The 16,669-nt window shown below is 47.3% G+C and overlaps 1 protein-coding gene across 1 annotated transcript in view; it reads right to left on the bottom strand.

Annotated features, from left to right (window-relative positions):
* LOC140460386 (uncharacterized) overlaps positions 1–5,525 on the bottom strand; it is a 60,315-nt gene extending 54,790 nt beyond the window's left edge. Inside the window, exon 1 of the mRNA XM_072554904.1 lies at positions 4,815–5,525. Coding sequence (XP_072411005.1) covers positions 4,815–5,510 — 696 coding nt within the window. The 5' untranslated portion in view covers positions 5,511–5,525. The remainder of the gene's footprint in view (positions 1–4,814) is intronic.
* Positions 5,526–16,669: the final 11,144 nt, after the last annotated feature.

Here is a 16,669-nt window from a genome sequence, read left to right on the forward strand (position 1 = left end):
ATGCAAGGCTGAGTTCATCTGATTTTTGAACATCAAAGTGTAGATTTTTATGTTGTGTACATGAGGTGGCTTTGTTTGAGTGGTTTGTGTGTTGGATGCAAGTATAGTAACAACGTTTAAAGTGGAAGGCAAGAAAATGATTTTCAGACCACAACAGACCAGTTATAGTCAGACAGCACAGAAACTGACCCTTCAGTCGAAGTATTCCGTGCTATGTTCTCAACCTAAACTAGTGCCACTTGCTGGTGTTTGCCCCATATCCCTCCGCACCTTCCCTATTCATGTACTTATCTTTTAAAGGTTGCATCTATACGTGCATCGACGACTTCCTCTGGACATTCATTCCATACATGAACCACTTTCTGTTTATGAAAACCTTTTCCTGATTCTGTCTACTCCGTGGATTAATTTCCTTTTCCGTTCGGTTGCTGCAAGTCAAAAATTGAAGCCCAGCATGAAAAAAAATGAAAAAGGAGTTGATAAAGAGAGTGGCGTACCGACGGAGTAAGGAGGTTGCAGCCTGGAGCAAACTCGATCTTCATCCAGGGAGAGCAGCAGCAGCTTCCGAAGCTAGTGTTCCAACTTCTGCATTCAGACAACAGGAAGGCTCTGATTGGCAGGAGGACAGTCCGCTTCTGGTCCTCCAGGGCTTCTGAGTGGCCCACCAAAAGGAAGTCGTGAAGCGTGTGTTGCGTGCAGCGAGGAGCATGCGCATTATGCTCTCTGGCGATGCTCATGTCACTGATGGTATTTGGACATTTTAGAATTTAAGTAAAAAAGGGCAGATTCACCATTTTCCCCCCTGTGATATTTACCTTTCCTGCACCACCCATGATTTTATAAATCGAAATAAAGTAACCTGTCAACCTGTGGTCGTCAACCTGTACAACCACAACATGATGTCCCAACTCCTACACTGAACGGTGCGAACAATGAAGGCAAGTGTGCTGAACGTCACTTTCACCACCCTGTCTCCCAATTATGCAACTTTCAAAGAACTATGTACCCGGTTTGGCGTTGCAGGTGTTGGACTGGGGTGTGCAAAGTTAAAATTCACACAATACCAGGTGATACTCCAACAGGCTCAGTTGCAAGCATTAGCTTTCGGAGTGCTGCTCCTTCATCAGGTGGTTCTATCTGATGATCCTGTTCCACAAACATCCCAAGCAGCGCTCCGAATGCTCGTGCTTCCAAATAAACCAGTTGGACTATAACCTGGTGTTGTGTGATTTTTAACTTTATCTACCCCAGTCCAGGAGCTGAAATTGGCTTGTCGCAAAGATGTTACTACAGTTGTTATGGGGGATTTTAACATGCAGGTAGACTGGGAGAATCAGGATGGTATCGGGCCTCAAGAAAGAGACTTTGTGGAGTGCCTCAGAGATGGATTTTTAGTGCAGCTGGTGCTGGAGCCGACCAGGGATAAGGCGATTCTGGATCTGGTATTGTGTAACGAACCAGAATTGGTCAGTGACCTCGAAGTGAAGGAGCCATTGGGAAGTAGTGACCATAATACAATAAGCTTCAATCTGCAATTTGAGAGGGAGTGGGTACAATCTGAAGTGACAATATTTCAGTTGAATAAAGGGAAATATGGAGCTATGAGGGAGCAACTGGCCAAAGTTCAATGGTTTAATACCTTAACAGGGAAGACCGTGGAGGAACAATGGCAGATATTTCTGTGTATAATGCAGAAGATGCAGGATCAGTTCATTCCTAAAAGGAAGAAAGATCCCAGGAGGAGACATGGGCGGCCGTGGCTGACAAGGGAAGTAAAGAAACATATAAGGTTAAAAGAGAAAAAGTATAACTTAGCGAAGATAAGCGGGAAAACGGAGGACTGGGAAGCTTTTAAAGAACAACAGAGGATTAGTAAGAAGGAAATACGCAGAGAAAAAATGAGGTACGAAGGTAAACTGGCCAAGAATATAAAGGAGGATAGTAAAAGCTTTTTTAGGTATGTCCAAGGCAAAAAAATGGTTAGGACAAAAATTGGGCCCTTGAAGACAGAAGCAGGGGAATATATTACTGGGAACGAAGAAATGGCAGAGGAATTAAATGGGTACTTCAGATCTGTGTTCACTGGGGAAGACACAAGCAATCTCCCTGAGGTAACAGTGGCTGAAGGACCTGAACTTAAGGGAATTTCTATTTGCCAGGATTTGGTGTTGGAGAGACTGTTAGGTCTGAAGGTTGATAAGTCTCCGGGACCTGATGGCCTGCATCCCAGGGTACTGAAGGAGGTGGCTCGGGAAATCGTGGATGCGCTGGTGATTATTTTCCAGAGTTCAATAGAATCGGGGTTGGTTCCTGAGGATTGGAGGGCGGCTAATGTTGTGCCACTTTTTAAGAAGGGTGGGCGGGAGAAAGCAGGAAATTATAGACCAGTTAGTCTGACCTCAGTGGTGGGAAAGATGCTGGAGTCTATTATAAAGGATGAAATTACGACACATCTGGATAATAGTAACAGGATAGGACAGAGTCAGCATGGATTTATGAAGGGGAAATCATGCTTGACTAATCTTCTTGAATTTTTTGAGGATGTAACTCGGAAGATGGACGAGGGAGATCCAGTGGATGTAGTGTACCTGGACTTTCAGAAAGCTTTTGATAAAGTCCCACACAAGAGGTTAGTGAGTAAAATTAGGGCGCACGGGATTGGGGGCAAAGTACTAGATTGGATAGAGAATTGGTTGGCTAACAGGAAACAAAGGGTAGTGATTAACGGCTCCATTTCGAAATGGCAGGCAGTGACCAGTGGGGTACCGCAGGGATCCGTGCTGGGACCGCAGCTTTTTACAATATATGTAAATGATATAGAAGATGGTATCAGCAATAACATTAGCAAATTTGCTGATGACACAAAGCTAGGTGGTAGGGTGAAATGTGATGAGGATGTTAGGGGATTACAGGGTGACCTGGACAAGTTAGGTGAGTGGGCAGATGCATGGCAGATGCAGTTTAATGTGGATAAATGTCTGGTTATCCACTTTGGTGGCAAGAACAGGAAGGCAGATTACTACCTCAATGGTATCAAATTAGGTAAAGGGGCTGTTCAGAGAGATCTGGGTGTTCTTGTCCACCAGTCAATGAAGGCAAGCATGCAGGTACAGCAGGTCGTGAAGAAGGCTAATAGCATGCTGGCCTTCATAACAAGAGGGATTGAGTATAGAAGCAAAGAGGTGCTTCTGCAGCTGTACAGGGCCCTGGTGAGACCACACCTGGAGTACTGTGTACAGTTCTGGTCTCCAAATTTGAGGAAAGACATTCTGGCTATTGAGGGAGTGCAGCGTAGGTTCACGAGGTCAATTCCTGGAATGGCAGGATTGCCTTACACGGAAAGACTGAAGCGACTGGGCTTGTATACCCTTGAGTTTAGAAGACTGAGAGGGGATCTGATTGAAACGTATAGGCTTATGAAAGGACTGGACACTCTGGCAGGAGGGAACATATTTCCGTTGATGGGGGAGTGCCGAACCAGAGGACACAACTTAAAAATACGGGGTAGACCATTTAGGACAGAGATGAGGAGAAACTACTTCACACAGAGAGTGGTGGCTGTGTGGAATGCTCTGCCCCAGAGGGCAGTGGAGGCCCAGTCTCTGGATTCTTTTAAGAAAGAATTGGATAGAGCTCTTAAAGATAGTGGAGTCAAGGGGTATGGAGATAAGGCTGGAACAGGATACTAATTAGGAATGATCAGCCATGATCATATTGAATGGCGGTGCAGGCTCGAAGGGCAGAATGGCCTACTCCTGCATCTATTGTCTATTGTCTATTGTCTAACACCGGCAGCTCCACATCGTTTCCAGTGGACACAGCCCACACCTCCCAGTGCTGCCCGGAAACTGTATAATGACAATGGGATGATGCAGTACCTGCACTCCTGAAACATTTACAATTTCTAACAATACTGGCTACTCAGTGACTGCTGGAACCAATACACAACATTGGAAACATCGTCCAGGAAGCTGTCAGAAATGAGCACAGCAGGTCAGGCAGCATCCAAGGACCTGGAAAATCAACCTTGCCCGAAATGTCGATTTTCCTGCTCCTCGGACGCTGCCTGACCTGCTGTGCTTTACCAGCACCACTCTCATCTTGATTCTGATCTCCAGCATCAGCAGTTCTCACTTTGACTTGTAAGAAATGAACAGTTTTAAAACAAAAACCTGTTGCAGTTCAAAGCTCTCAATGAGAGTCTGAGCTCGGTGTGAAGTTCAGGTAATCTTTATTATGACCCAACTTTGTTACAGCTTCAGAATCTCCCAGCAGAAAGGCATAGAAAAAGTAGCATTTTTTTAAAAACAGCTCAAGGTCAAAGTGCACACATCCCCTGCAACTCCTCACTTTCTTCATTATTGGTCACCACCAAGTTGTCCCTTTGTAATTGTTTCCTTGGTACAGCCTTAACCCGGGGGAAGTATTGCCTCACTCAGCAATTTCAACCCGTATCCTGTATCCAAGTTAGTTGGATGGGCAGTGTAGAGTCAACCACACTGCTGTGGGTCTGGAGTCACGTGTAGGCCAGACCGGGTAAAGGATGCAGCTGGGACGACTGAGTGAATCTTCTCCCACAATGACAGTTTCCTTCCCTAAAAAAAGAACTGAGTGAATCAGATGGAAGTTTTCTTCCACCCCCATCCCACCAAAAATAGTTTCATTGTTAGATTCTGAACTCCAGATTTATGACCAAATTCTGATTGCACCATCTGTCATGGTGGGAATCGAACCCAGGATCCCCGGAAATGGGTTGTTAGTCCAGTTGATAATGGCACTCGGCTGTCATTCCTTCAATCCCCCTGCGAAGACACGTGAACCTGCTGGTGGCTCCGCAGGTGGGAGGAGCGGGTGAAGGCCTTCCCGCAATCGGTGCAGCTGAAGGGCCTCTCCCCTGTGTGGATCCGCCGGTGCCTCAGCAGGTCAGAGGAATTGCTGAAGGCCTTCCCGCACTCGTGGCATGGGAATGGCCTCTCCCCCGTGTGGAGCTGCCGGTGCCTCAGCAGGCTAGTGTAATTCCTGAAGGCCTTCCCGCACTCGGTGCAGCTGAAGGGCCTCTCCCCGGTGTGGACACGCTGGTGGCTCCGCAGGTGGGAGGAGCAAGTGAAGCCCTTCCCGCACTGAGAGCAGGTGAACGGCCTCTCTCCCGTGTGGACCCGCTGGTGCCTCAGCATGTGGTAGGAGCAGATGAAGCTCTTCCCACACTGAGAGCAGGTGAACGGCCTCTCCCCCGTGTGGACTCGCTGGTGCCTCACCAAGTGGGAGGAATTGCTGAAGGCCTTCCCGCACTCAGGGCAGCTGAAGGGCCTCTCCCCCGTGTGGACACGCTGGTGGATCTGGAGGTTAGTGGAATCGCTGAAGCCCTTCCCGCAGACAGGGCAGGGGAACGGCCACTCCCCAGTGTGGCTGAGCCGATGAATCTCCAGGGCAGATGGGAAACGGAAGCCTTTTCCGCAGTCGCCACATTTCCATGGTTTCTCCTCGGGGCGGGATTCCTCGGGTTTCTCCATGGCCGAAGCTTCAGCTGCACACTAACATGTGCGGAGGCTCTCCCCACCGTGAATTCCTCTTCCCAGACCGTATAACTGCTTCAGGCTACACACTCAGTGCACTGCAATGGTAGGGTCTCTCATCCAGTCCCACTGATGCTGAAAACGTACTGAGACAGGAACCAAAAAACTTTGCTCCTTCTCATAGAATCATACTTGAAAATTGTTGTGGTCCCGATGGACTGAGTGACTGTCAGACATTGACGTCAAAGTGAGGACTGCAGACGCTGGTGAGTGAGATTCGAAAAGTGTGGCGCTGGAAAAGTACAGCAGGTCAAGCAGCATCTGAGGAGCAGGAGAGAGTTTCAGGCATAAGCCCTTCATCTGTTCATTTTGAAACTTCCGTCATCAGATCTTCAAATACTCTGTAAAAAGAGATTACAAAAGCCATCACTGTCAGTGCAGGGTAGAAATTCTGAACGAGGAATTCTACTTTCTGTGGAATATTCTTTTCTTTTGTTATTCCACAAAATTGAAAGCACAATCCCACTCTCTTCCCCCCCCCCACCCCACCTGTTCTCACTCCGCTCTAACTAATTCCCCTGAAGGTGCTGATTCTTACAGGGGCAGAAAAGCAAAAACGTCAAGACTGACATCTCTCTGCATTTTGGATAACTCCACAACACTGGGATACAGTTGACAGTGAGCAGGTCTGATTCTGGGAAGCAAATACAAGTGTGTCAATTCATGGGATAACCTGCAAAGCAGCTATTTGTGGAACAAAAATGGTTAAGGTCCCCAGGAAGGTGGGAGCAAATTGAGACATCAAGGCATTAACACCGACACACCTCAGTGAAACTCTTCTGCTCCCAGTCAGAGCAAAACATCTTTGAAAGCTGCTCTGAAAGTCCAGTCTTCACAACCACACTTCTGCTTTCACCGAAGACAATTAGTCATACAGCACAGAAACAGGCCTTTTGGCCCAATTTGTCTGAGCTGACCAGGTATCGTAAATTAATCTAGTCATATTTGCCAAGACTTGGCCCCAATATGGACTGGCACCTGGATTAAATTGGGTTGGCTATCTGTTCGGCAAGAACAAGTTGGACTGAAGGGTCTGTTTCATGCTGTACATCTCTATGACTCCAGTAGCATGTACCGTCACTTGGCCCCGATCCACTGAACCCTTCGTATTCATACGCCTATCCACATGCTTTTTAACTGTTGAAATTGTACTAGACCCCACCACCTCCTCTGGCAGCTCATTCCATAGCTGCGCCACCCTCTCCATAAAAAGAAATTTGCCCCTGAAATCTCTTTTACATCCCCCCATACCTCCCCCCACTCCACCGCCCTCACCCGAAACCTATTACCCTCTCATTCTGGACTTCCCCCATCCAAAGGAAAAGACCTTGAGTATTGACCCTATCCATACCCCTCAGGATTCTATAAAAAGTCTGTAATGTCACCCTTCAGACTCTGGGGAAAACAGCCCCACCCCATCCTTCCGTCCCTCCTGGCCCAAGTAATTAAGAGTTTGCAGAGTCTGCTCCCTCACTGGATTCACTCCAGCTGCTACAAGTGAACAGATTCCCCCCCATCCTCTCCTTCCCAGGATGAACAGTTGTCCAGAGGGAGGGAGTTTCACTCTGAAACTGACAGGGCCACTTCCGCATTGTGATGCCCTGCAGTTTGCAGGAATTCCATCCCTTCAGAGAATCCCAAGTGTGGAAGCAGGCCACTCGGCCCAATGAGTCCACACCCACCCTCCAAAGGGTAACTCACCCTCAACCATTGCTCAATATTAATTCTCCTGACTAATACACCTAACCTGCACATCCCTGGGCACTATGGGTAATTTAGAACTGCCAATCCACCCTAACCTGCACATCCCTACACACTATAGATAATTTAGTATAGGAAATCACCCCCTAAAATGGATAAAGTTAAAAATCACACAACACCAGTTTGTAGACCAACAGGTTTGTTTGGAAGCACTAGCATTTGGAGCGCTGCTCCTTCATTAGGTGGTTGTGGAGAATAAGGTCATAAGACATAGAATTTATGGAAAAACACAACAGTGTCCTGCCACTGAAATGACCTGTTAAACAAACCTGGATTGTGAAGTCTTTCATCTTTTCGAATGGGTTGCAGGTATCATTAACATGCAAATCCCAGAACCACCTGGAAGGCACCTTCTCAAGAGAACTTAAAGTTTTATAACAAAAAGTGACACTTTAGCCCAGCTCTGCAAATATAATTCTGCAAACATACACAAACAAGTCCACGGGAGTGAATGTGTGTGTGTGCACGCACATGAGAGAGAGAAAATGTCTATTTCCATCCTGTATGTCTCTGTCTATTTGAGACTATATGCCTTCTGTTGGGGTAAGCATTGTTGTAAATCATAGCTGGGTACTAATAGTTAGATATAAGGGGAAAGAGAATTCCTCAAGTAGGGCAGTATAAGAATCCTGGGTGATCCCCATTTCTGGTTTACTTCCTAATGAACAAACATTAAACACAAGCACCTATTTATTTCAAATTTGGTTTCATTTTTCTTGTTTGATTCCCTGCTGTGACTACACTGTGCCTGGATGGTTGACAGGCTGGGAGATTGTGGGTTGGGGCTTGATTGACTGAATGTTTTATTGTTCCGGAAGGTGTAGAAGAGAACAGAGGACAGAGAAATCAGGACCTGAAATCTGAGCTGACACCAGACTACCCTGTGATCAGTGCTTTGATTAGCAGTGCCAACCCTCCACCTTTACCTAGCTTCCCATTTGAGGACACCCTCAATATTCAGGATCCAATCATTGTCATCCTGAAGCCATGTCTCTGTAGGGAGTGTCAGATCGCAATTATTCTCTTCAATGTGTGTAGTCAATTCATTCACTTTTGTCACAATGCAGCACACATTCAGACACACCATTTTTAGGATCATTTTTTGTGATCTTTAGAATCCAGTTTTGATTGCTGGTATATTTACTCTCCTTGTCCCTTTCAATTGTTCTCTGATGTTCATTTTCCACATCACTACATTACTCACCAGTCTTGATTTGGATTGGCCATAATGTCCAGGGACGTGCACGTTAGGTGGGTTAGCCATGGGAAATGCAGGGTCACAGTTTCAGAGTAATAGAAGCAGGAGTAGGCCATTTGGCCCGCCCAGCCGCTCCGCCATTAATTAAGATCACAGCTGATCTATCCATTGTCTCTGGTCCTCCCCTCCCTTCATTGTCCCAACTAGCCTTAATTCCTTGGGACAGAGAATTCCAAAGATTCACTACTCTCCAGGAAAAGCAGTTCCTCCTCCTCTCTGTCTTAAATTTACTCCTCCTAATCTTGAGCCTGGTTTCAGTTGCCAGCAGAAATGACTAGATAGGGTAAAGTTGCAATGATATTCCACTTTCCACCAAAACCTCAGATGTACCCACTCACTCGGTTGCTGTCTCACAAATGCAAAATTTCATTGTAACGTCTTCTGCTCCCATTAAGGGCAAAAAATCTTTGAAAGCTGTTCTGAAACTCTAGCCTTCACAATCACACTTCTGCTTTCACCAAAGAAGATTAGAGTCATGCAGCATGGAAACAGACCCTTTGGTCCAAGTTGTCCAGCCAAACAAATATCCTAAATCAACCTAATCCAATTTGCCTGCATGTGGCTCATACCCCTCAAAACCCTTCCTTTTCATGTACCCATCCAAATGCCTTTTAAAATTCCCCCTCACCTCAAACATATACTTTCTAGTCTTTGATTTTTCTACTTTGGCGAAAGTAACTTGGGTATTCACCCTATCCATTCCCCTTACGAAAGTCTATAAGGTCACCCCTCAGCCTCCAATGCTCTAGGGAAAATATCCCCAGCCATTTCAGCTTCTCCCTGTTACTCGAACCCTCCAACTCTGACAGAAGCCTTTTAAATCTTTTCCAACCCCTTTCAAAGTTTCACAACATCTTTCCTATAACAGGGAGACCAGCAATGAATGTAGTCTTCCAAACGTGGACTAACCAATGTCCTACACAGCTCCAACATGACCTCCAAATTCCTGTACTCTCTGCTCTGACCAATAAAGGAAAGCCTACCAAATGCCTCCTTCACTATCCTGTCTACCAGTGATTCAAGGAACTATGAACCTGCACTCCAAGGTCTCTTTGTTCTGCAACATCCTCCTTAACTGTGTCAGTCCTGCCTGGATTGCTTGACCAAAATGCAAACCACACATTTCTCTAAACTAAACTGCCACACCTTGGCCCATCAGCCCACCTGATCAATTCTCATTCATAGTGAACTCTCTTTCCTCTCTTATTCCCTTGAAGTTGAAAATCTCCACCCCAGACATTCTCAGTTTGCTCAACGTAATCCCTGCTGTACCTCATCCTAAAGGGTCTGGGCCATGCTGATTAACAGGCCCACACTCGGGGGCATTCTGATTGAAACAAAGAATACTGAACAGCCTGGACAGAGTGGAAGTTGGGAAGGTGTTTCCATTGGTTGGAGAGACTAGAATCAGTGGGCACAGCCTTAGAGTAAAGGAAAGACCTTTCAGAATGGAGGTAAGGAGAAACGTCTTCAGCCAGAGAGTGGTGAATCTATGGAATTCACTGCCACAGAAGGCTGTGGAGGCCAGGTCACTGAGGATATTTAAGACTGAGATAGAGACGTTCTTGAGTATCAAGACAATGGAGGGTTACAGAGGCAAAGTGGGCAAATGTAGCTGAGGAACCTATCAGCAATGATTGAACGGCAGAGCAGACCTTGAATGGTCCAATTTCTGCTCCGATGTCTTATGTTCTCTTGCTGTCCTGGACACAGTGTGAGAGAATTGGAAGCAGGAATAGGCCATTTGGTCTTTCAAGCCAGCACCAACATTCAACAGATTATCAGCAGATTCACAACCATCGAGATGAATAGGTTGGGACTTGTTCACTGGATCACAGGAGGTTTGGAGGTGACCTGACAGGTTTATAAAATCACAAGGGACAGAGATGAGGTGACCGCTGGGTATCCTTTCCCTAAGGTGGGGGTATGAAGATTAGGCAGCAAATTTGAAGGTGAGAGGAGAAAGACTTTAAAAAGGCAGGAGGGGCACCTTTTTGTTTTAAACACTGTGAGTGGTTTGTGTGTGGAATGAATGTCCAGACACGGTGGTGGATGCAGGTACAGTAACAACGTTTAAAAGGCATTTGGATAAGTACATGAATAGGAAAGGTTCAGAGGGATATGGGCCAAACACAGGCAGGTGGGACTAGTTTAGTTTGTGAATATATTCAGCATGGATTAGTTGGACTGAAGGGTCTGTTTCTATGCTGTATAACTTTACAACAGTTCTGTATTGGTCTTAAAACCATTTTCTTGCCTTCCCCCAGAAACATCCACTTCTTTGTTGTTCAAAATTCACATGAACTCAGCCTTGAATATTTTCAATGACCCCCTAACTGCAGGAAGATATCCCCACTTCTGAACTCAACTGGCAGTGAATGGTGTAGAAGGATGCTGAGGCCCCTTTGCACATCCACACATCATTCCTGATGAAGTGCTCGGAACCAAAATGTCGAGTCTCCTGGTCCTTTTTCCAGCCCCAAACTTTGACTCTAATCTCCAGCATCTGTAGTTCTGACTTTCTCCACATCCCAATATATCACCATTTAAACAATACATCTCCTTTCTGCTTTTTGTTTCACAGCAATGGCTATAACTTCACATTGAGATACTGCATTTGCCACGTGTTTGTAAATTGTGGTCTTCTCTACATCGGGGAGACCGAGCGTAAACTGTGGAAACAGTTCACCGAGCGTCACAGCCAGGTCTGCAGAGGTTGTCCGGACCTCCCGTTTTAATTCCCCTTCCCAGTCCCTTCCTAACAAGAACATCTTAGGCTTCCTCTATTACCACAACGAACCAAACTGCAAATTGGGGGAACAACATCCCATCACCCCCCCCCCCCCCCCCCCCGGGCAGCCTACAGCCTGCAGGACTCAACATTGAGTTCTCCAATTTCAAATAACCTGCCTTTACACCCCCGACTCCCTTCTCAGATCCATGCCCCTCATTTCCACTCCTTCCTGCCACCAACCTGATTTGTTCCCCCATTTGACTAACCAGGCCATACCCTCTCCCTCTCTTCACCTATCCCCACTTTAGCCCCAGCCCCTGCCCCTGCCCCAGCACCCACCCCCAGTCCTGAAGAAGGCTTGCACCCGAAACATCGACTTTTCCACTTCCTGATGCTGCCTTGTTTGCTGTGCCCTTCCAGCCTCCTGTCTGTCTATTTTGCCAATTGAGACACAGACCTGGAACACGTTTCCATAGTCCGTCCCCCTCCCTGGGATCACTCCCTTTCCTTTCAGTTGATGCAAGTCAACAATTGAACTCCGGAAAGAAATAGAAATGGCAAAGGGGGCGAGAAAAGAGAGTGCCGTACTCACAGATCTTACACAAAGGAAGGAATTTGCAGTCTGGGTGAAGTTCAATGTTGATTCAGAAAGAGATGTGCAGGAGTAGCAGCTTCAGAAACTCATGGTCTAACTTCAGCATTCAGACAATGCAGTGGCTCTGATTGGCAGGAGGACCAATTTCGTTCTAGTCCTCCAGGGTTCCCTATTGGACCATCAAAGGAAGGTCGCGCGCCATTTTTTGCAGAAAGCGATGAGCATGCCCTGAATTTTGCTGACAATGGTGGGCATGCGCACTGTGGTGCTGACACTGGAAAACATGCGTACTATGTTCACTGGGGATGCTGGTGTTCCTGTCAGATTTTAAGAGTCCAAATGCCAATAGGAAAAAAGGGGTATAGGCACAATTTGTTTTTCACTGTGATTCGACATTGTATTGCTTTTGCATTCTGTCTGGCTGCTCAACTTTTGTATGTCTTTTCCCCAGGTTGGGGGGCGAGACCAGAACTGGATTACATGGGTTTCGGGTGAGAGGGAAAAGATTTCTGAGGTTTGCACAGAGGGTGGTGCGTGTATGGAATGAGCTGCCAGAGGAAGTGGTGGAGGCTAGTATAATGATAATATTTAAAATGCATCTGGATGGAGCTATGAATAGGACAGATTCAGAGGGATAAGGGGCGAAATACTGGAAAATTGGTCATTAGATTAATTTAGGATATCTGGTTGGTATAGACCGAAGGGTATGTTTCTGTGCTCTGTGACGCTATTTCTAGATAGTTGGAACCAACTTCACAAGACTAGGACTAGGCCATCCACCCCTTCCAGCCTGTCCTGAGCTGTAGCCTGACTGTGCTTATTTCAGTGAAAGTTTCAGAAAGATTTCAGCAGCTCTTTTAAAAACTTGAACATGCTTTCTGACTTTAACAATGTTTCTGAATATATCATTTTAGGTATTCTCAATTTTGAAGATCAGCCATTTCTCACCCCTCCCGACTCCCAAGCAGAGTCATCACCATCTATTTTTTCTCTCTCTGTCCTTTGAAGGGCTTGATACAGCGGTCAAAGCTGGTTCGAGGCTCAAGAAAGGACGGGTGTGGTGGGGGCTGGGGAGAAAAGAGACCGAGTGGATGGGGGACAGAGAGAGAGAAAATGGACGGGGGCAGAGGGTGGGGGTAGAGAGACTAGGGGGTACAGAGAGAGAGAATAAGTGGGGTTGATAGACTGGGCGGGGGAAAGAAAGTGGGCGTGGTGAAGAAGTGGGAGATGGCACAGGGCAGGGTGACACTATGCACACGGATACACAAGATGGCCACTGAGCCATCAGTTGACCAACTTGACACACGAGATGGCCGCTGGATCACAATACGGAGAGAAACCGCAGAGCTGATACAGACACTGCCTGGGGCAACCAGAATACCAGCACAATGGACTCACAACCCAGTTGATTAGTTTAAGGCGGGTGGGGGAGACAATACACATGAGTAATGAACACTGCCCGCCGAAGTGTCTGGGTCCAGCCAACACCTCTTATAGAAGTGCTAACAGCTTGATACAGACTCAATACCAAATGCTAATAGCCAGGGCTGCAGGAATCCCCCTTCTCAGGAAGAGCAATTAGCGCCCATTACTACAACAATGGATTTCCATGCAGACATTGAAATGGACAATGTCTGCACTGAAACTGACAACGACTGTGCGGAAATTAACAAAGGCTGTGCTGGAACTGACAAAGACTGTATCGAAACTATCAACAATTCTACAATGATTACCATAAACAAATCATATTACAAAGACAATAATCTCATTCCTGACCGATTGTATCACAAGATGTATAAAAGTTTCTTGACGTGTGCTCCGGGTCGAGAGAAGACTCGCAGCTGACACTGTGCTGTTGGGGTCTTTCTCTCCCCGGAGCCCCGGTATTTCCTTGTGCAATAAACTCTGTCATTGAACCTCAATTCTGACTCCGAGCCTGGTGTTTTTCCCCACAACAGGGGAGAGAGAATGATACGGGGAGTGGCAGATGGTTGAGGGAGGGAGAGAGAGAGAATGGATAGAGAGGAGGTGGTGGAGGCCTGGAAGAATAGAAATGGGACAGAGGGTGTGGGAAGAGAATAGATGGGGGCAGACGGACAGGACAGCAACAGGGTGAGGAATGAAATGACAGGGGTGCAGAGGGTTGCATGAGAGAGAATGGACAGGTTGTTTGAAGTATAGAGGGAGAATGGACAAGAAGCTGGGGATGGAGAGAGAATGGTCAAGGGGTGCTGTTGTTGGCGGGGGGAATGGACAGTGGGAGCTGTGGGTGGTGGGGAGAATGGATGGGGGCACTGCGTGTGGCCAAGATCAACAAGGTTAATGAAAGTCAACACTTATCAAATTGTTTCTGGAACAGAAAAACTTGCACTGGAGACTCCCAGAAGAGAGGTGTCTCATATGTATTCCTTCAATTAGTTTTGAAATATTGTTGTGTATCTGAATTGTTCAGGGATACCTGGCACATAGAGAGATGGCTGTGGTTGTTGGAGGTCAGTCATCACAGTTCCAGAACGTCTCTTCAGGAATTCATAGGGTAGTGTCTTAGGCTCAACCATCTTCATCAATGACCATCCTCCATCATAAGGTCAGAGGTGGAAATATTTGCCAATAATTGCACAATGTTCAGCACGATTCACAACTCCTCATAAACTGAAGCAGTTCAGTTTGAAATGCAACAAGATCTTAACAATATCCAATGGGCTGATGAGTGACAAGTAACATGTATGCCATGCCAATGCCAAACAATGACTCATCCCCAAAAGAGATCATCTGCCACTGCCCCATGATATTCAACAGTGTTACTGTCACTAAATACCCCACTGTCCATTGACCACAAACTCACTGAGGACGAACGATCAGTCCTCAGCAAAGGACTCACCTTCATCCCCCTCCGTCCACACATCAATGAATTTAATACATGCTGTGATGTCGAATACTTCTTCCGCCGCCTCTGCCTCCGAGCTTATTTTCACAATCAGGACTCCCTTCCACCTTCTGAGGACCCCTTCGCCCACCTCGAACACACATGCATCTACCTGGACACCTCGCAAACGCCTATTACCCGCTTTCGACCTCTTCATTTCCAACTGCCGCCGGGACATTAACCGCCTTAACCTGTCTACCCCCCTCCCCTCCTCCAACCTCTCACCCTCACAACACGCAGCCCTCCAATCCCTCTGCTCCAATCCTGACCTCACCATCAAGCCAGCAGATAAAGGGGGCGCAGTGGTATTGTGGCGCACTGACCTCTACACCGCTGAAGCCAAACGCCAACTCGAGGACACCTCTTCCTACCACCCCCTCGACCATGACCCCACCCCCATCACCAAACCATCATCTCCCAGACGACACAGAACCTCATCACCTCAGGAAATCTCCCACCCACAGCTTCCAACCTTATAGTCTGGCAACCCTGCACTGCCTGGTTCTACCTCCTTCCCAAGATCCACAAGCCTGACCACCCTGGCCGACCCATCGTCTCAGCATGCTCCTGCCCCACTGAACTCATTTCTACCTACCTCAACACTGTCCTATCCCCCATTCCAGGAATTCCCCACATATGTTTGAGACACCACCCACACCCTCCACCTCCTCCAAGACTTCTGTTTCACCAGCCCCCAATGCCTCATCTTCACCATGGGTATCCAATCCCTCTACACCTTCATCCGCTATGATCAGGGGCTCCAAGCCCTCCGTTTCTTCTTCTCCAAATGTCCCCAACAGTACCCTTCCACCGACACTCTCATTCGTTCGGCTGAACTGGTCCTCACCCTTAACAATTTCTCCTTCGAATCCTCCCACTTCCTCCAGACCAAAGGGGTAGCCATGGGCACCCATATGGGCCCCAGCTATGCCTGTCTCTTTGTGGCCATGGAGAACAGTCGATTTTCCATAATTACACCGGCACCACTCCCCACCTCTTCCTCCGCTACATTGATGACTGCATTGGCGCCACCTCGTGCTCTCGTGAGGAGGTTGAGCAATTTATCAACTTCACCAACACAGTCCACCCTGACCTTAAATTTACCTGGACCATCTCTGACACTCCCTCCCCTTCCTAAACCTCTCCATCTCCATTATTGACGACCGACTTGAAACCAACAATTTTTACAAACCCACCGACTCCCACAGCTACCTGGACTACACCTCTTCCCATCTTACATCCTGCAAAAATGTCATCCTGTATTCCCAACTCCTCCGCCTCTGCCGTATCTGCTCCCAGGAGGACCAGATCTACCACAGAACACACCAGATGGCCTCCTTCATTAGAGACCGTAATTTCCCTTCCCACGTGGTTAAAGATGCCCTCCAACGCATCTCGTCCACATCCTGCACCTCCGCCCTCAGACCCCACCCCTCCAACTATAACAAGGACAGAACGCCCCGGTGATCAGCTTCCACCCTACCAACCTTCGCATTATTCAAATCATCCGCTGACATTTCCACCACCTCCAAACAGACCCCACCATCAGGGATATATTTCCCTCCCCACCCCTTTCCACCTTCCGCAAAGACCGTTCCCTCCATGACTACCTGGTCAGGTCCATGCCCTCCTTCAACCCACACTCCCATCCTGGCACCTTCCCCTGCCACTGCAGGAATTGCAAAACCTGTGCCCACACCTTCTCCCTCACCTCCATCCAAGGCCCTAAAGGAGCCTTCCACATTCATCAAAGTTTTACCTGCACATCCACCAATATCATTTATTGTATCCATTGCTCCCGATGCGGTCTCCTCTACATTGG

This window comes from Chiloscyllium punctatum, chromosome 36 (assembly GCF_047496795.1).
Source record: "Chiloscyllium punctatum isolate Juve2018m chromosome 36, sChiPun1.3, whole genome shotgun sequence".
Taxonomy (NCBI): domain Eukaryota; kingdom Metazoa; phylum Chordata; class Chondrichthyes; order Orectolobiformes; family Hemiscylliidae; genus Chiloscyllium; species Chiloscyllium punctatum.